Genomic DNA, 19,227 nt, shown 5'->3' on the forward strand with positions numbered 1-19,227 from the left:
GTTCCTGGGCTCGCAGCGCCAGGAGAAAGCTTAGGGTCAGGGAGGCACTCTCGGCCACCCCAGGGCCCCTGCGCCGCAGAGGCTTCGGCTTCAGGGCCCCAGGGGGACTCCCCGGGGGAGGTTGACTCGTCCTCCCCCCACTTGGGCACCAGGCACCACGGCCGCCAGCTTGCTGGCCCCGTCCGGGCAGCGCTGTGATTTTCCACTCACGCCATCTGATTGCTATTAGGGCTGAAGAACAGGGACTTCCTGGTTCCAAAAGTCCACATGGGGCCCCGGGCAGATTCTGGAGAGGGGTGCACCTGGGTGGCCCACCGCCCCGCTGCCAAGCCCACCTCCCCAGAGCGCGGCTCCACCCCATCCCGGGAGCCTCCACCGCTGCCCCAGGCTTCTCGGCAGCAGCCCCTGAAGACATTTAAACAACGGGGTGGGGACGGGCCCCTCCTGGCCCCGCCGGCCCTGAAACGCCCACTGGGAGCGGATGAGAGGACCAGGCGAGTGGACAGCCGGCGCTCTGTCCCTGGGCAGCCTGGCGGAGCCGCAGGAGGCGAGATTAACAGCTGGACTCGGTCCTCAGTGCTCGGGCCAACGTGACGTCACCGGGAGAGATGAGTCCCCGCGGGCTGGGGGGGGCTCTGAGCGGGGCATTCCTTCCCGAAGCCTCATCCCTGCTCAGCCCCTCCTCCCCCCTCCCGTCCCCGCCGGCCTGGAATTGGGTTTGGGGCGGGTTCGCTCCAGCAGGCGGCGGGCAGGCAGGCGGGAGCCTCCACTCTGAGCTCCGGGCAGCGCTGTGTCCAGTCGGCTGCCCTGGGGGCCGTGCGAGGAGCCCCGCACGAAGAAGACGAGGAAGGGCAGCCCCGAGGCGCGGAGAAGCTGCAGGTAGCAACTTGGGGGCCAGAGTGGGGGTTACGGAAGCTGGGGCTGCAGGGAGCGGGCCGGGCAGGGCAGGAGTTGAGGTGGGTGCCACCGGGGTCGGGGGGCACTTCTGGCGGAATCCACGCAGCTCCGAGCAGGATCCCTGGGCCCCAAAGCAGGGCTGTCAGCGCCCACCCCGAGATCCACCCTCACAAGCCCCGAGGCTCGGGAGCCCCAGGGACAGGGGGGAGGCTTGGAGCCCCCCTCCTGGCCACAGGCCCTGACCTTCTGGCTGTTCCCGACTCTCAAACTGTCCTACTGTGGGTGGGGGCTCCCCCTCCGTCCCCCACGCCCTCGCCAGCTGTCCGAGCGTGCTTTCTGGAAGGGCGGGAAGGGAACACCCAGCGGGCAGCTTCCCAAGCCCAGCGGGACGCTCCTCGGTCTCACGCGCCAGCCTCACGCCCCTCCTTCCGTGAGAGCTGGGCCCGGCCCCAGCTGCCCCAACCACCCAGGCTGGACACAGGCACCAGCCTCGCAGCCCGGGAGGCTCAGCTTCCACCTTCTCCCGGGCAGCACCCGACCTGGTACTGGATGTCCGGGAGGGTGCCCAAAGGCCCTGCGGCCCCCATAGAAGCCCCTTAAGGGCAAACTGTGAGCAGGGGCTGTGGCCTGCCCATGGGGGGAGTGACCGTGTGAGCCCCCTGGAGTCAGGGCCCTCAGGCCAGCAGGGGGCAGCCAGAGCAGACAGCAGAGACAGCAAGAGGGCTGGGGGCTGGGCTGGAGGACAGCATCCCCTAGAGGCCTTGGAGGTCCCGGGGGTCTTGGGGCTTGGGGGCTGGTGGGACTAGGTGAAAGAAAGAGGAGCTTCCTGAGGCCCAGGCACACTGTCTGTGGGCTGGTGTGTGGAGGGGGTAGCAGGAGTGAGCTGAACTGTCAGGCAAACAGACCTGACAGAGGCCAGATCCCTACCGAGCATCACACAGGCACACGCACCCACATGCACACGCACACATACCACACATGCACACACACACCACACACACCACTCACGTGCACATACACGCACACACACGCCACACACAAGCCTTTTTGGGCTCACCCAGAGTCCACCACACTTCCGGATCGCTCTGCATGAGTGCAGGAGCCTTCTGGCTGCCCAGGGCGGGACAGGACGAGGCCTCAGAGACATGGGGGCACCACAGCGCAGACGTGAGCTCTGCACCCAGCCAGGGCCTGGCCGCGCAGGCACACCCAGGGGCGGCCTTGGGGCACCTGAGCACCTGCCAGTTCCATCAGGTCACAGGGGCCAGGCCTGGGATAGTGGGCAGCAGGAAGGGCCACCAAGAATAGCGGGAAGAGTGAGCAGGGGAGAGGGGCCCTCCATGGGGTCAGGGGGTGGGGGTGAGATGGGAAGCCCCGGGTCGCAGGTGGGGAGCTTGGGCGCCCCGGAGATGCTAGTGCTGGAGACGCTGTCCACGGCAGTGGGGGCGGTAGGGCAACTAGAGTGGAGCTGTGTCGGGGGCGGGGGTCAAGAGATGCAGGTGTAGCACCCACTCCCTGCACATGCGCATCAGGAACCGCCCCACGCACCCCGTGCCCAACGCCCGGGCAGATGCACCCGGGAGCAGGGAAGGTTTGCCAAGGCCCCAGGCACTGGGCAACATGCGGTGGCCCGGGCATGGGCTCAGGAGCTGCATCCAGCAGCCCCCAGCCCCAGCAGCCCCTGGTGCACTGCGTCCTCCTCACTCCAGAGGTTGGCGGGCAGCACGGACAGGCCCGCTCCAGGCTGGAAGGGGCGCTGGGGGGGCGGGGGGGGGTGTGCCTGGTGGCTCCTCCCACACCTAAGGAAGGAAATCGAGGAGACAACCCCAGCAGGCTCCCCAGAGCTCCCCCAGCAGAGGAGGGACCGACGCCCTCCAGAGGCGCTTCTCCGCCCACAGCCTCAGTGTCCCCACCGCAGCACAGTGGGGCAGGTGGGGGCTGGAGTCAGTGGAGGCGCGGGCCAACCAGCGGCTCTGTGGGCTGGGGTGGACAGGTCCCTAGCAGCGACGTTTTCCCCTCCCGGCTGGTCACCCCTCCCAGGCCTTCACTGCAGCCCTGGCTGAGTCCAACCACCCCTTTCCAGCCTGGAGCCAGGACACCGAGGGCCTCCTGGCCCCTCCCTCCGGGAGCTCCTCGCCCCACAGATCCTCCATCTGCAGAGCAGCAGCACCCTGCGGAGCAGTGGTTATGCCCCATCTGTGGGCCCGACTGCACCTCCTGAGCTTGGGCGCCCCACTCTAAGGGCGCTGATGGTGCCACCTCACAGCTAGCACAGGACCAGGTGGGAAGAAGGGTGCAGGCCTGCTGGCTCCCACCGACGCGGGGCTGCGGGTGGTGACAAGGATGCTGATGATGACCAAACTGTCCTGCCGTGCAGGCAGCTGCAGGGGAAGAGCTTGGCCTGTGACAAACAAGGTAGCCAAAGGCCCCCTCCTCCAGGAAGCCTCCCTACTCTCTCCTCCTTGGCTCCCCCTTCTGGGACTGGCTGCGGGGGCCACGAAATGTATGTGGGGAAAGTAACTGTAAATTTCCAGAGCTGGCTGGCTCCAGACCAACGAAAGGGGAAGAACAGGTGTCACTAGGGCGTCAACAGGAGGTGGGTGAGGGGTCCACATGCAGCAAGACTGTCCCCCCTGCCGCCCCCGGGGGTCTGACTCGAAGGGACCCCATGGCCCCATCAGCCTTTTTTCAAAGGTGTTGCTGAGGGCCACAGGCCTGGAGTCTAGGGGCCGGGGACAGGTCTGGAGGGTGGACGGTGGACAGAGGTCTGGAGGGTGGATGGTAAGCCCCCCTGATGTACTCTTTCTGCCTTTGCCAGGTGGAGCACGCAGGCCCGTGAGCTGTGAGCAGAGCCGAGAGGAATCAGGCTGCTGGGCCTGGAGATGGTGGGGAACTGCTCCTGGGAGGGCCAGCCCGCAGACAGGAGCAAGGCAAGTGCAGGGCTGGGAGGGGGCACTGCGGGCATCTCTGGGCTGAGTGGGTGGGGGTAGGGGGCCCAGCACCTCCCCTCTGTTGCTACACCTCACCCTTCACGTAGCTTCCAGCAGAAGGTGGCAGCAGGGCCCATGGGCTGTGTGGCCTGGCACTCGGGTCCCGTGTCTCCTGACCTGTCACTAACCTCGGAAGACTTGGTCCTTCTCTCCCCTGCAGAGGTGGGGAGGTCAGCTCTTTCCCACGGCCAGGCCCTGCCAGGAGACCCTGAGATGTAAGTCCAAGGTGACCTTGATGTCCCGTGTCCCACAATGACCCTGCCAGAGTTGCCCCAGGCGGGGATCACCTCCTATGGCCAGAACCCCCCACCCCTTCTTCTTGGAGGGCCTCAAAGCCCCTGCATTCACCCTCCCCCACGCCCCCCACACCCCGCAGCCCAGGGAGAAGGCTCTCGAGTTGGGAGGGCCTCGAGTTAGCCTAGCGCAGCCCCTCCCGCATTTGAAGAAACTGAGGCTCACGCCAGAGCTGGGCCAGGGCAAGCCCAAGGGCTGGGCAAAGCCGGAGCGCCTCCTGGACCCTGAACTCGGCTCCTGAGGCCCTTTCAGCCTCCCACACTGCCCACCGTGGGACCCCTAGAGGCAGAGGCAGGCTAGCTGGGGGAGTCCCCAGAAATGGGGGAGAGGAGAGCGCAGGGAGGGCTGGGCAGACGTACTAGGCGTGCGCTGGCGAGGGCCCACACGCGAGTGACTCACCCGGCCTCCACACTGGCGCCCAGGAGGGCTTGGCTGATGCCCCAGCCTGCGTGTGAGCAGCACTGTGGCCCAGCCCCCACGCCCACGCCAGCCTGCCGCCCGCTCCTCTCCTGCAGCAGGGACTGGCTCCAGGGGCTTGCCCAACCTGGTTCGGGCATGGCCGGGTCTGCTCCCGGCTCCGAGCCCGCGGGAGGAGTGCGGGCTGGGCCAGGGCGCGTGCGGGAGTGGGGCTGACCTGCCCTGCGCGGTGACAGCTGGCGGGCAGGAGCCCCTTCCAGGGCCGCCTTGACCTCCCACATCTCCCCAAGGCTCCCCGACACCCTGTAGTCAGGGCTTCCAGAGCCAGGCCAGTGGGCTCCCCTGGTGTGGGGCGCCCACTGCATTCTGGGCCAGCCTTCCGCCAGCACGGGGCCATCTGGATGGTGCAGGATGGCTCTGCCTGCAGAACCTTCCGGGTCTTGCTTTTGTTTTTGTTTGGGGGAGGCCTCAGTGAAGGGAACTGACCCCCAGCCTGGGAAGAGGTTGTGGGGGCCGGGGCAGGCGAAGGCCAGGGTCAGGCGCTGGCGAGCAGGGATGGATTGGTGATGTCTGCGGGGGCGGGCAGCAGGCAGTGACCGCGCCCAGGTCACCTTTGCCACTTGGAATGAGAGGTCACAGTGACAGCCTGAAGCCGAGTCCAGCTTGCAGATTGTTGTGTTTGGCCCACACGATGTTTTTCAAATGCTAGTGTTTAAAGATCAGGATATTTCACATTAGAATCTAGAGCTCTGGCTCCTCTGGTGGGGGGAGAACGGTCAGCTGCTCCTCCAGTGGTGCCCCCAGCTCCCGAGAGGCTGCCCACTTCCCTCACTCGGTTTGCCACTGTCCCCCGGCCGGTCACTCTTGCAGCTGGCCCACGTATCGGCCTGGACTCTGCGGCGAGACTGATGTCAGGTGGCCTCAGCCAGCCAGGCCATCGTCCCGACTGTGAGGGGCTTGCCCACACTTGAGCCTCTTGGCCAAGAGCCCAGAGGTCACCATGGCCCAGCAGGGCTGCTGATTCCCCAGCCCCCACCCTGGGAGAGGCGGGTCCTGCTCACCTTTTGTTTTTGCGAGACCCATGGCCCACCTTTTGTTTTTGTAACTCGCAGGTGACTTTATTATTTTCAAATAAATATTTCCATGCATCAGTGTGAACGTCTCGCGTGTACAGAAAGTTTGCAAAAACAGTGCCAGTGCCTTGCATACCCACAGCCTCCCCTGTGGCCAGTCTCTGACCAAGCGTGCTCTCCATGGGCGTCTCGGCCGACAGACCGGCCTCCCGAATGCCTTGGAAGCAAGTTGCAGACACCAAGCCCCGAGCCCCCAGTGTCCCACCTGAGGACAAGGACACGCCCATCGCCACGGCGCATTTCCCTCCAGGCAAGCGTGACCTGGTGCAATACCGCTCTCTGGACATGGGCCGGTGCCGGGCCCCCCACCCCGCTAGCATCGGGCGGCTGTCAGTGCCAGGCCTAGGGTGACAGCAGTTCTTGTCCTTGTCTCTGCAGCCGCCTTCACCTTCGCCTTGAAACGCTTGCTCAGCTGCCCCTCACCGCGCAGGCGTGGGCCTTTTTGACCTGTCTATTCAGACAGGCGAGCAGCCAGGGTCCCTGGGGGCTGTGATTTCCAGTGCCTCGGAGAGGCCAAGTCTGCAGACTCTGGGACACAGCAGTAGCGTCAGGTGGGGTCAGCGTGTCTTCTGCTCTCATGGAGCATCTGTGGGGTGTCCAGAGCTGCTGCCCCTGCAGGTCTGGGAGCCACACCAGCCACAGGTGCAGGGTTTGGGTGTAGGCACGGGTGTGGGGCGAGGTGGAGGGCACAGGTGGGGGGCGCAGGTGCGGGGTGCAGGTGCGGGTCTGGGCCTTCACCGGCTGTCTCCCTCCACGCCTGCACAGATGTGTCCCGGCCCCAGCGAGGCCCCGGAGCTCTACAGCCGAGGCTTCCTGACCATCGAGCCCATCAGCCCGCTGCCCCCGCCAGCCGTCATGAACTACATCTTCCTGCTGCTCTGTCTGTGTGGGCTGGTGGGCAACGGGCTGGTCCTCTGGTTTTTTGGCTTCTCCATCAAGAGGACCCCTTTCTCCATCTACTTCCTGCACCTGGCCAGCGCCGACGCGGGCTACCTCTTTAGCAAGGCCGTGTTCTCCATCCTGAACACCGGGGGCTTCCTGGGCACCTTCGCCGACTACATCCGGGCCGTGTGCAGGGTCGCGGGGCTGTGCACGTTCGTGGCCAGTGTGGGCCTCCTGCCGGCCATCAGCTCCGAGCGCTGCGCGTCCGTCCTCTTCCCCGCCTGGTACTGGCACCAGCGGCCCCGGCGCCTGTCAGCCGTGGTGTGCGCCCTGCTCTGGGCCCTGGCTCTCCTGGTCACCGGCATCCACCACTACTTCTGTGTCTTCCTGGACCGCCAGGCCTCGGGGCCCGCCTGCAGGCACATGGACACCTTCCTGGGCATCCTGCTGTTCCTGGTCTTCTGCCCGCTCATGGTGCTGCCCTGCCTGGCGCTCATCCTGCACGTGGAGTGCCGGGCCCGGCGGCGCCAGCGCTCAGCCAAGCTCAACCACGTGGTCCTGGCCACGGACTCCGTGTTCCTCGTGTCCTCCATCTACTTGGGGATCGACTGGTTCCTCTTCTGGGTCTTCCAGATCCCGGCCCCCTTCCCCGAGTACGTCACGGACCTGTGCATTTGCATCAACAGCAGCGCCAAGCCCGTGGTCTACTTCCTGGCCGGGAGGGACAAGTCCCAGCGGCTGTGGGAGCCGCTCCGGGTGGTCTTCCAGCGGGCCCTGCGGGACGGCGCTGAGCTGGGGGAGGCGGGGGCGGGCACGCCCAACACTGTCACCATGGAGATGCAGTGCACCCCTGGGAATGCCTCCTGAGCTGCCCCGGGTGGAGGGAGCCAGGGGCGGCCCTGGCCACTGGGGACCCCTTGCCGTTGGGCAGACAGAAACAGGGCCTGGCCCACGGGCACAGAAGAGTCTGCTTCTGCCCCGCGTGTCTTACTGTCCCAGATTTAGGGGTTCTGGGGATGCCGAGACCCACAGCAGCCACCTCCAAACTTACAGGTGGTCCTGCCAGGTGCCCCCGCCCACCTCCCCCAGCGCTCCTGCTGTGCCCCATTGTCAGAGGTGCCAGCTGGGGGCCGTCCTCACCCAGGCTGGCCAGCAAAGGACAGGAGGGGGTCGCCCAGCCCATGCGCCTCCTGACCCTTTGGTCAGCACCCCTGAAAGCCACACAGCCTGTACCGCCCACCACCGGCCAGCAGCCCCCTCCCTGCTGCGAGACCCTGCGGTCTCCATCCCTCCCGGGGGACACTGGGGGCAGAGCTGACCTTATGGTGCTACCTGGGACAGGCTCCCCTTAACCTGCCTCGAAGTCTCTATAAACAGTCTCTATAAACAGTCTCTATAAACAATGTCCCTGCCCCCGGGACCAAAACCTTAGTGACTTACGGGCACGTCTGGCCTGTGAGCAGCTGATACAGGAGGAAGAACCAGCAACCAGAGGCCGTGACTCCTCCGACTCCCACTCAGCCAGCTGCTCCCCGCCGCTCCTGGAGCCCGCGCCTGGCCCGGCTGCTGCCCGCCTGGCCTCAGCCTCCTGCACACCCACTGCCGGCCTCCGGGCTCCTCCCCACCTACAAATGGGCTCCGGCTTGGCCCCGGCCCCCTGCCCACCAGCCAGCACGGTGCCCAGCGCAGCCAAAGGACGTTTGATGAAAGACAATAAATGTGCATCAATAAACGCTTTCCCTCTGCGCTCGGGAAGCCTGTGGCCCTCTGTGCACCCGTGGCCCAGTGCCCGCAATGGGGAGGCCCAGGGCAGCAGAGCCCCCGAGGGGACGGGGCAACCCAGAGGGGCAGTGGAGCCCCGGAGGGGCAGCCCATCTCCACCCCTGCAGCCCGCTCTCTCCCGCCTTGGTCTCCCTCCCCCGCTGGCCTGTTTGCACCATGGGGCCCCTTCTCCTTCCAGGGGACCCACGTCCTCTGTTGGCTGCAGCCACTCAGGGGTTCCGCTCCTGGGGGCTTTATCCCCACTGTGCTGAGTGACACCACCTGACAAGGATCCCGCTGCTGCCCGTCTGGAATGCCCCCTGCATCCTGAGCTCTCTGGGGCAGGCGCTGACCTCCCGTGCCCAGCCCCCCAACTTCCCAGCCATGATCAGGCCCCTCCCAGGAGACAGGCTCAGCAGGGGGCCGAAGCCCCTGCCTCCCCTCAGCCCCAGGAGGGCCCCATCCCAGGCTCCTGGAATCCAGCCTGGGCCACACCCCTCTGGGGACCACTCTGCAGACGCTTGCCTCTGCGGGGGCCAAGGAGACACAAGGCAGAGAGCCCAGGCTGGGGGTGGGATGCGTGCAGCTCAGAGGGCGAGCGGGGCAGCTGGCGGGTGAGGTGCCACTGTGTCTGTGCTCTGCCCGCAGACCCCGGGTCCGCTCTGCCTTCCCGATGGCCGGGAGCAGGGGCTTCCTTGCTGAGCTGACCCCTGAGTGCCTTCCCCTGGTGACCAGCCCCCAGCAGGCTCAGCCTCCTGTTCACTCCAGGCCGCCGCCCTCCTCCTCCACTTTCCAACAGTCCCAACCACACCCCAGCTCTGCGGAGAGGGGGCGTCTGTAGGGGTCCCAGAGCAGGGGTGGAGACCACAACATCTGCCTCCTCATTCCTGGACACACAGGCAAGAGGTGTGTCCTGAGGGCCCTGGGCAGGCAGAAAGGCTTCCAATCCTGTAGGGGTCAGGGTGTCTGGAAGCCTGGCACTCCAGGGCTCAGGGACTCCCAATCCCCAAGAATTCTCCCTCCAGAGCCCCAGCTCAGCCCTGGTCTTGTGGGGACCAGCTCCCAACCCAGGGTCCTGAGGGGCCTTCCTAAGAGGGTCCAGTGACTGAGGGCCCAGGCCAGGGCGGCAAGTGCCCTCACCCCCTGCAGTGCCAGGAGGTCAGGGAGGGCCCCGGGTACATCAGCCTTGGAGCCGCTCAGCCTGGGGCAGGGGTGAGCTCCAGGATGGAGCCCCCACCTCTGGGCCCTTCCTTGGTGGGTGCTTAGCACAAACCTCCATCTACCCCTGCTGGGCCCCGGAGGACCCTGTACCCATCCACGCCCTGGACCTCCCCATCTCTGTGCTAATGGAGGTGGCTGCACAGATGGCTGCTGGGCAGACCGCAGGTCCCCGCCACGCCCCCTCCCTCCTTGCGAGTGCACTTATTACAGCCTCAGGGGCTGCTGCAGGGTCGGGCGGCTGCCCACCCTCACCCTGCTGGGCCTCAGTGTCCCCAAATGCTAGGTGCGCCCTCTCGGAGTTGGCATTACCTCGGTCAGGTGTGGGGTACAGTGGCAGGCAGGGGAGCGGCTGCTGCAGGTGGCATGGTCACAGAGCGGCCAACCCCAGTGCGGAGCGAGGGCAGTGACCACCGTGGACTGAGGTATCCATGCTGGGCCTGGACCAAGCACGCCAGGAGCCATAGCAGGGACCATCCCAGTACAGACAGCATGAGCCCACTGCAGGAGCCGCGCCCACCATGGTGCTCCTCATCCAGGCTGACAGGCCTGGCCAGAGCCCCAGCCGCATGTCCCTGGACCTCAGGCCTCTGACCTCTGTGATTCCCATCAGCAAAACACTGGGATTTTGGGCCCAGGGTGACGTGTCAAGGATGAGCCCATCCCTGCCCAGAACCAACCAGGCCAGCCCTGGTGGGTTCCACTGTCAGCCGAGGCCAAAGGAGGGTGGGCCCCTTCCGGGCACGGGCATCTGAAACCGGGGGCCAGGGAAGGGTGAGTGCTCACGGACGGTGCGGCCACCGCCTCTGCCGGCTGAGGCCTCGGCCCTCTTCCTTTTCCATCTCACTGGCAGGAAACGGAAGGCCTCCTGGCACCCGCCCCGCTCGCCGCCGACTCCCTGCCAGCTGCGGTTTGGAGAGCACCGGGCTTCATGTTTAATGCCAGAGCGAAAGCCTGAGATGGTTTCACATACACACAGTTTGCTGGAGGCCCTCGGCCCAGACGACCCCTCCTCCCAGCACCCGGGGGTCCGTCCCAAAGCAGGACAGAGAGGCGGGCCACAGGGTCTCGCCCCCCAGCACGCGGGAGGAGCCCAGGCCCAGGAAACGTGCCTTGAAATGTGTCCCGCGGGTCACGAGGCAGGAGCCACGCGGGTTGTATTTTAAGCTGGCCGGGCTGGAAAGTTGGAGAAGACAACAGGGCCTGGCTCACACAATTAAGACTCAAGGAAACTCTGCATCGAGGAGGCGGGCCCGCCAGAAGGGCCAAGTTTCTGGGCCCGCCAGAAGCACCCACTCCCGCAGCTTTTTCAAATATTTTTATAACTGCTTTAGCTGTGGCCTAAATGACAGGCAACAAAGTCACGCACATGTGGCCGTGTGCCCAGGCCATGGCCAAAGCCACACGGGGAATGTTTCTGCCCACACAAGACGATGTTCCCATCGGCCCCTGCAGGTTTCTTGGTGCCCCAGAGCCCCCCGCCAGCGGCAGCAGCCGGTCCTCCCTGCGCCACACCACAGGTTCCCCCAGACTTGGCCGCAGCGTGGCCAGGACTTCTGCTGATAACACGGGGCCCAAGTCCACCCTGGCCTGTGGCAGGTGTGTGTGGATGAGAGAGGGGTGTGGTGCAGACGCGTGTTTAAGGGAGCTTACTGACTCAGGGACCAGGAAAGTTCTAGAAGTGATTTTGTTTTCAGACATAGATGGAACAGGGGGCTCAAATCATGTCCGGGAGGTTCCTCCTCTCTCTCTGTCTCCATGTTGCATTTATTCTCAGCGGCACATTCGACACTTCATCCATCTCCAGAGAGACACAGAGGCCCCGGTGGCCCCAGGCCCGCGCCCGCGCGGGGTCCAACCAACCAGGGGAGGCCCAGGGGAAATCAGGCGGAGCGGCTCAGACGGGGCCCATGCAGGCCCCATTCCTCCCGCAACATCCCCCCACCCAGACACCCACTTCTTTCCCACGAGTTAAAATGCACCCACCCAAATCCGCAGCTGAGCTCTGCAGCAGGAAAGGCGCCCCTCACCCCCCCGGAAGAGTCAGTCCTAAGCTGATTCCGGGTTCACAGCCTCGGCTGCCTGGATCTCTCCCCATCAGACCCAGAGACACCCCCTCGGGGGTCGGTGCCCAAGGGCCGAATGATGGCCACACTCGAGATGCAGTGGAAAGGACGGACGGGGCCGGCCATGGACAGGGAGAGCCCCGTCCCCTGCAGGGCTGGGCTGCGGCCCCCTCTGCGCTGACCAGGCGCACGGGCAGTGAGCTTGTGGCAGCCATCACCGTGGCCCCAGAGTCCAGGCGCCTCCACGCTGGGGGCTGGACCCAGTGACTGACTGGCCGGCAGAATGGGGCAAAGACAACCAGGACCTCGCACTGGCATCCTCTTGCTGGTGGGCTCTGCCGGGATGACCTTAATGAAGAAGGCCCTGGGCTGCCAGCGGCCTGAGCAGTAAGGACAAGAGGATCGAGGCCGAGTCCAGTCTACAAGGAGCTGAGTCCTGTCAACACCACACACACCGGGTCCTCGCCAGGCCTGCGGTGAGGCCCTGCCAGAGCACCTCCTGTGGCGCCGGCGCAGGCTTTGGAGGTGGCCGCTACACGAGTTGGGGTGTCGCTGACCAAGCAGCCCCCTGCACCCCTTTACAGCATTGGGATTCTTTGCTCTCGGTCAGCCCCAAAACCCAGATCCCTTGAGAGCCTCCTCTGGGTACACAGGGGGCGGAGGGCACAGGGCAGAGCCTCCTGGCTCCCAGGTACCACACCTGAGCAGTCAGCCTAGCCCTTTGATCCCCCGCGGGGCCCTCGCTCAAGCTGCCCCCTCCCTGCCCAGGATGAAAGGCCACAGAGGCCAGAGCCGCAGCTGTGGGAGTGGGTGCCCACACCCCTGTGGACGCACAGGGGCAGAGAGGAGCCGCCTGCGCTGTCACCACCCTCCCCCCAGGACTGGGGGCCCACCTCCTCTTGCTTCGCTCACTCTCTCTCCAAAGCTGACACCAGGGGCTCCCCCCCCACCACAGGGCAGGGCCATGAGGACGACACCACAGCCCAGAACCTCAGCTCTCAGTGACCCAGCCCCTCAGGTACCCGGCACGCAGGGCGACAGGTGCACTGGCAGCCTGCAGCCTGCCCCGGGTGGGGTACTTGGTTTTCTTGGTGTTCTCCACTCCCCGGGTGGGGAAGTGGGGGGAAGGTGTCCAACCAGGCGGAGGTGGTCCCCTCACCCCACAGCCACATGTCCCCAGGGCTCTTGGCCGGTTAGGAGAGGCCAGGAGGGACGCCCAGCTCTTCAGTGAGGACTCGGACACTCGAGGGGAAACCTGAGCCCCCCCAACAAGTGGCAGGACTCCACTGGAAATAAGGGCCCGGACTCCGGGTCCAGGGCGCCCTCTCCACCCTGCTGAGGAGCGAGCTCCAGTCCATTAGCCAGAGTATCTTCTCCGGGCAGGGGCCAGGGGAGGACATAATGGCCTGTCCTAGCCCGCAAAAGCCTGTGTTCCCCACCCTGAGCCCGCTAATGCTCGGGGGCCTCCCTGGCTTCCCGGACGGGCTAGGAGAGAGGGGACCCTCCTCGGGCCCCCAGCCTCGTGCTCCTTCCCCTGCAGCCCAGCCCTCCAGGCAGGGGGGAGGCCACGCCTGCCCAGGCCCATTAGCCTCCCCGTGGGGACAGGCACCCTTCCTGCATTTATACCTCACGCTCGCACTCTCCTCAGAGGGAGCCGGCCACGGCTCTCAGGCGGGGGTGGGCAGGGGCTCCTGTGAGGCCAATCGGGGGTCAGCAGAAGACAGCCCCCCGAGGCCTGCCGAGTCTGCAAGGACGGAGGGGCCTCGGGGCCAGGCGACAGGCGGCTGCGGAAACCCCGCGCGGAGCAAGGAGGGTCCAGGCCCCTGCCCCGTGGAGAGCAGGTAAGAGGCCCTGCCTCTGCCCATGGCGGGTGGGGCACGGCGGAGCTGCCGCGGGCCGTGGCGAGGCCGCTGGGTGACCGGCCAGAGTCTCGGCGTCTCTGAGCTGGCTTCTTCCCACACATTGAAACCAACTTCCCAGACCTTTAAAGCTGCAATAAGTCCACATCGCCCAGCCTAGGTGCCAGGGAAAAGGGGTCACTCAAGGTCGGGGGACACTTTAAGGGGAAGTCGTACAAAAGCAGCTATGAAACAGCCGGCGAGACAGTTCACTGATGTAAAAACAAAGTGACACGTCAATGCAGAGAGCAAGCCCTCCAAGGCCGGGCCGGGCTGTGGCCCCCGAATGTCTTAGACGAAGGCTGTTTGTGAGCGGGGCCCAGCGGCTCCCTCCTTCCTGCAGGCCTCGGGCAGTGAGAGGCCGGCGAGCGAGCACCCCAGGGAGGACTCACCCCTGATTAAAGCAACTTGTGCTTCCAAAAAAACAATGAAGTAGAGCAAGGCAGCTCGGGCAGCCATGCGGAAGCTGATTTTAACCTTTAAGGAAGAGGAGAAATGAGCACGGGCGGACGGATCTCCGCGTCCCTAGAGGATCTGCGGAGGTTCCCGCAACAGGAGGGCTGCACCCGGCGCCTGCGTCTGCGAACCCCCCAGCAGGGGCCACTGAGAACAGGCTGCAGCGGAGCCCCCTCCCAGCCACACCTCCAAGCACCCCGAGAATCACTCACTGGCAGAAAGGAGATGAAAGTAGAACATTCTTTGAAAATGAAAATATTTAAAACCCAACGGAGGCCAGATGGCAGCACAACACCCCCAAAGGCCCGGAAGGTGGCTCTGAAGTGCTGAGCCCGGGTGGGGCGGGAGGAGGATTTTGTATTTCCTCTGTTCTGATGGTCTAGGCGTCCCCCTGTGTGTTCCATAGTGAACACGAAACACCTTTGACGGTCAGGGCAGGAGGGGGCCGGGGGAGGAGGGGGCCGGGCGAGGGGTGGTCTCGCAGCCGCATAATGTGGAGGGGTCAGCCGGAGCAGAGGAGCCTGCGTGAGGCCAGCCCTGGGTGGCCCCGCTGCTCAAAGAAGGCGGCACCCAGAATCGGGGGCCACTCCCTGCCTGGACGGGGGTGGGGGGTGGGGGAGCACGGAGCCCAGCGCCCACAGAGGAATTAAAGCCCCAGATTGCAGGTTCCCGGGAGGAGAGCTGGATTTAACGTGGGCGGGCGTGATGCCAGCCTCCGGCCCAAGAAATCCATCCAAAACCTGGTCCTGGACCAGAGAACCACGGAGCATCCACAGGGGCCAGTGACCAAGGCCACAGACTCCTGTGACCCTGGGGGGCCCCATTGGAAAGGAACAGACCCCCTGCAGAAAGTCAGCGATTGCCAAGCACGTGGAGAATGGACGGGACCTCTAGGAGCACTAACAAAAAGTGGGTACATCAGATCCACTTTGGGGTTAGAATGCATTAAGGATGAGGGTGGAGGCGGGGAGCTGGGCTTCCGCAGGACACACAGGCCGGGCCCACAGCCTTCCACAAGGCTCCGGGTGGGCGCAGGAGGAGAAAGCCGCAGCCACCTCCATGTGGGGGTCTTCCCCACAGCAATCGGAAAACAAGCCACAGGTCATTGAAAGAACAATCCAACAGGTACATAAAGCAAGCCCCAAATTGGCTAAGAGCACACGCCAGCAGTGCGGTGATGTTACACGTCAACAACAGAAAGCAGGCAACGTGTGCATTGTGACGTGGATTTCTAAATAATGCACGGAAATTTTTTATTTTAATTGGAAATCTTTTAGGATTTGGACATGAACAGAAGTGAAGAGACTAGAGACCCAAACTCATCAAGCTCCTAAAGAAATCCAGGCACCTCTATGGTCCCAAACACCTGTTTGGAAAAGAAGAAAGTCAGAAAATTAATGACCTGAGCGTTCAACACGAGGAGCTGAAGAAAGAATCACAAGTTACAACCGAAGAAAGAGGAAGACGTTAACGCGTCGCCCGGGGGAATAAGAAGCAAAGTAACCACAAGAGAATTTTAAAAAAATAAATAATAAATAAAACTCTGACAGACTGAAAAGGAAAAGAAGCAGCACAAACAAGAGCTGGCCATTCTATTGAACTGAAGTTTTTAACATGACAGTAACTGCTGGAGACGCTGGTAAGTGTGAGCCAGGAAGCACTGATAATTGTCTGGTAAATATTACCACCTGCTCTACGTAAAGAAGAGATTAAAGCTCTGAATCGACCTAAAATGGTAAATAAATTGGAGCTGTAGTATTTTCTTAAAGCCAGGGCGATCCACTGGCACTCCCATAAAAATACCAGGCCAGGTGGTTCTGCCTTCTGCCAAACCGTCAAAGAAAGAGGACCCTTCAGGACAAAGAATACCCCCCAAATCACCTCAGGACCCCGATACAGGCCCCGGCCCTGAAATAAGAAACAGACAAAGGTAGTGACAAGAGAGATAATTACAGGCCAATTTGATTTATGAAAACAGAAAATTTTCTTTAAAAAAATCAGAAGGAAAAAAAAAACAACACCAGAGCAAACTAGAAATGGTTTGTCCTAGAAACAGAGGGACAATGTGATAAACTTCATCACTTCTTTATGATAAAAAATTCGCAGAAAACCAGAAAGGGAACTTTCCCATCTTGATAGCAGAAAATGCCAGAAGCTTAGCTCAGACAACCCAGGGGGGAAGAAAGTCCCCCGCAGGCTCTGCCATCCGGGAGAAGAGGCGTGTGAGGGCCGAGGCTCGCGGCCTGGCGTCCTGGCTAAGCTAGAAACCAGGGGACAGCAGAGTTGCAACAGTTGCGCAGAAGCTCATGCAGCCGCAAACCACAGACACAAGAAAATAAATCAGGACGTTTGCCTACTCGCAGGTCAGCGGCCCCTCCCCATGGCCAGGCCAGTGGCAGGGCGCTCCTGCCCACAGAATGCCTGGTCCCCAGAGTCCCGCGGCCTCAGGCTTCGATAGACAGACTCCAGGACAGGCCTCTGCACGAGAGGCACAGGGAGGAGGGCACTTCCCCGGGGGCTGGGGTGGGGTCCACAGGGCAGCTGGGACCTCCTGGAGTTGAGGATGCAGGTCACGAGGAAGAGGGGCTCAGGGAGAGGCGCCATCGAGCACCCACAAAATACCACCTCAACGCCGCTGGCTGGGCGTGAGCAGAATGTGCCCACGGAGCTGCCAGGGTGCAGGATGGGCTCCTGGGCCCAGGGGAGGTGAGGCCTGGAGCAGCCCCTGGACCACGCACGCACTCAGCCACGCAGGGGTCGGCGCCCCCAGTGCACTGACGTGGCCCAGAGTGCCCGGGAGCCCCGAGGGACTAAGCCAGCGTGGGGTCGAGGTGGCAGTGGGTGGAGGGTGGGGCGCGCCGCACACGGCTGGAAGACAGGAAGAAAACACCAGCACGAATTCACAGTCAGCACAGATGTCAACGGAAACACATGGGGCAGCCGCTCCCTTTCGGAAAATAGTTGCGGCGCCCGAGGCCCTGAGTAACCAGACTGGGACAGAGGCCGGGGCGGGGGCCGGGTGGGCCTCCGGGTCCCGCTCTCTTATAACAAGAACCAGGGTCAGGGCCCTGGGTAGGAAATTCCGGGGCCTCCCAGAGTCCCCAGGGTCCAGGCAACCCAGTACCTCACGCTGGCGCCTCTTCCTCCCACAGGATGGACCCAGCCCCCAATGGCAGCCTGAGCCCCGAGCCCGCCTCACTCTTCCCGGGGGTGGACACGCTGGGCACGGCCCACTGGGTGCTGAGCGCCCTGGTCGCCCTCACCTGTGCCTGCGGCCTGGCGGGCAACGGCCTGGTGATCCGGCTGCTGGCCGTCCACGGGCTCGGCGCCCCCTTCTGCCTCTACGTCTTGCACCTGGCGGTGGCCGACCTCCTCTTCCTTCTCTGCTTGGCCGCCATGCTGGGCCTGGAGACCGCGCCCCCGGCCGGCTGGAGCCCCAAGGCCTACGAGGCCTTGCAGAGGGTGAAGTACTTTGCCTACACCGCCAGCCTGAGCCTGCTGACCGCCATCAGCATGCAGCGCTGCCTGTCCACCCTCTTCCCCATCTGGTACAAGTGCCACCGGCCCCAGCGCCTCTCGGCGCTGGTGTCCACTCTGCTCTGGACCCTGGCGCTCCTGCTGCACGCGCTGGCCGCCTTCTCCTGCAGCAGGTTCTGGCGCACCAAGCGCTGGTGTTTCACGGTGGACACCGTCTTCATCTCCCTGGTCTTAGGCATCTTCACGCCCGGGATGGTCCTGTCCAGTGGGGTCCTCTCCGTGCGCGTGCACAGAAGCTCCCAGCAGTGGCGGCGGCGGCAGCCCACGAGGCTGTACATGGTCATCCTGGCATCCGTCCTGGTGTTCCTCGTCTGCTCCCTGCCCTTGGGCATTAACTGGTTCCTCCTCGACTGGCTGGAGCTGTCCCCGTGGACGAAGACGCTGCTCAGAGACCTGAGCCGCCTCTCCTCGTCCGTGAGCAGCAGTGCCAACCCTGTCATCTACTTCCTGGCGGGCCGCCGCGGGAGCCAGGGCCTGCGGGAGCCCCTGGGGGCCGTGCTGCAGCAGGTGCTGCGAGAGGAGCCCGAGATGGAGGCCGGGGAGACGCCCTCCTCCGGCACCAACGAGGGGGGCGTCTGAGAGCCGCCGCGTCCGGGGCCTGCTTGCCTGCCCCCACAGTGCCTGCTGACCGCGGCTGGGAGCCCCCCAGTCTGCATCACTCCCTGGCGGGGTCCCTTTCTTTTGTGCTGAACTCCCCACTCATCCCAGCAAGCTGCGCCCCAGATCTCCATGGACATCCGCTCCCAGCCCCTCCTCTCCCTATGACGGCAGGTGACTCCTGCCACCCTGGGCCCAGGCTGGCCCCGAGCCGGCTGGTGGCTTCAGCTGGCTGCCAGGGCGGTGCCACTGGTCCTGCTGATCTATCCACACCTGCAGCCTGCATCCCACAGCCCGTAGTGGGGTCACCGTTGCCAGCCCCACTCTCACCAAGTGCAGGTCATGAGATGCCTCCGTCGTGCGGGGGGCCCCCCCGCCAGCACTTGACCCCTGACCTTTGCCTGGGGATGCCTCTCAGTCCACCCCCTCACACCACTGGTGTGGCCCCAGCGTGGCCTCCACACTCCAGGCTGAGCGAGGCCGGTGGATGTGGTCAGCCACCTCGGGGGTGGTCAGGCAGGGTGGTTTCCGGGGCCTCTCGCTGCCAGAATGTCCTCCGGGGCACCTGCTCTGGGCCTGTGTTGGGTGCCTTGTCTGTGCTGTGGGCTGTGTGGGGGCTCTGTCTGTGGGGTGGGCCATACTGGGGGGCTGTGGGCTGTGTGGGGGGCTGTGACTCAGGGTTGACTACGGTCCTGTTGGGGATATGGACGGACACCTTGTCTGTTGGTGGACATTTGTCTCCCCCTCTGCCCGCTGTGAGCACCTGCTGACCCACACGTCGCCCTCTCTGGCCATGTCCAGCCTGACCAGCATCCCACCCACACTCTTTGTGGAAGGAGTGGATGCCAGCCACACCCTCCCTGGGCATGGGGTGGGGGAGGCAGGCACTAGCACCCGCTGCCCCCTGGGGCCAGGGCAGCTCTCCCCCACTTCAGGTGCCCCCCCAGCCCTCCAGGTCGTTTGTCTGAAGGGGCAGCTTCCCATCCCCCTGGAGAGCGTCCCCTCAACTCAAGGACAATCTAAGCTCACAACCTCCACGTGTCCACCACCTGCACCCGGTGACCCTGTGACAGAGAAGGAT

General features: G+C 64.2%; 2 protein-coding genes across 4 annotated transcripts; both read left to right on the top strand.

Moving 5' to 3' along the window:
- Positions 1-751: 751 nt before the first annotated feature.
- MRGPRF (MAS related GPR family member F) lies at positions 752-8,387 on the top strand. 3 transcript variants are annotated; one of them, XM_037517418.1, is made up of 3 exons: positions 752-879; positions 3,716-3,827; positions 6,497-8,387. In XM_037517418.1, the coding sequence occupies exons 2-3, from the start codon at positions 3,780-3,782 to the stop codon at positions 7,478-7,480; spliced, it is 1,032 nt and encodes a 343-aa protein (XP_037373315.1). In that variant the 5' UTR covers positions 752-879; positions 3,716-3,779; the 3' UTR covers positions 7,481-8,387. The 3 variants fall into 3 exon arrangements, with proteins under 3 accessions (XP_037373315.1, XP_037373316.1, XP_037373317.1); XM_037517419.2 differs by lacking the exon at positions 752-879 and having other exon boundaries at positions 3,587-3,827; XM_037517420.1 differs by lacking the exons at positions 752-879; positions 3,716-3,827 and adding an exon at positions 6,106-6,282.
- Positions 8,388-11,941: 3,554 nt separating this feature from the next.
- On the top strand, positions 11,942-18,128 carry MRGPRD (MAS related GPR family member D). The gene is made up of 2 exons (XM_037515680.1): positions 11,942-12,045; positions 17,165-18,128. The coding sequence occupies exons 1-2, from the start codon at positions 11,942-11,944 to the stop codon at positions 18,126-18,128; spliced, it is 1,068 nt and encodes a 355-aa protein (XP_037371577.1).
- The last annotated feature ends 1,099 nt before the right edge of the window (positions 18,129-19,227 follow it).

The sequence above is a fragment of the Talpa occidentalis genome, unplaced genomic scaffold (assembly GCF_014898055.3).
Source record: "Talpa occidentalis isolate TD23 unplaced genomic scaffold, MPIMG_talOcc4v2.1 talOcc4.17, whole genome shotgun sequence".
Lineage (NCBI taxonomy): Eukaryota > Metazoa > Chordata > Mammalia > Eulipotyphla > Talpidae > Talpa > Talpa occidentalis.

Bases quoted from the DNA above. Each gene is read 5' to 3' on its own strand.
- MRGPRD (XM_037515680.1), top strand. From the start codon at position 11,942: ATGGGGCAAAGACAACCAGGACCTCGCACTGGCATCCTCTTGCTGGTG. The intron at 12,046-17,164 runs GTAAGGACAAGA...TTCCTCCCACAG, and splicing joins GGCTGCCAGCGGCCTGAGCA to GATGGACCCAGCCCCCAATG.
- MRGPRF (XM_037517418.1), top strand. From the start codon at position 3,780: ATGGTGGGGAACTGCTCCTGGGAGGGCCAGCCCGCAGACAGGAGCAAG. The intron at 3,828-6,496 runs GCAAGTGCAGGG...ACGCCTGCACAG, and splicing joins AGCCCGCAGACAGGAGCAAG to ATGTGTCCCGGCCCCAGCGA.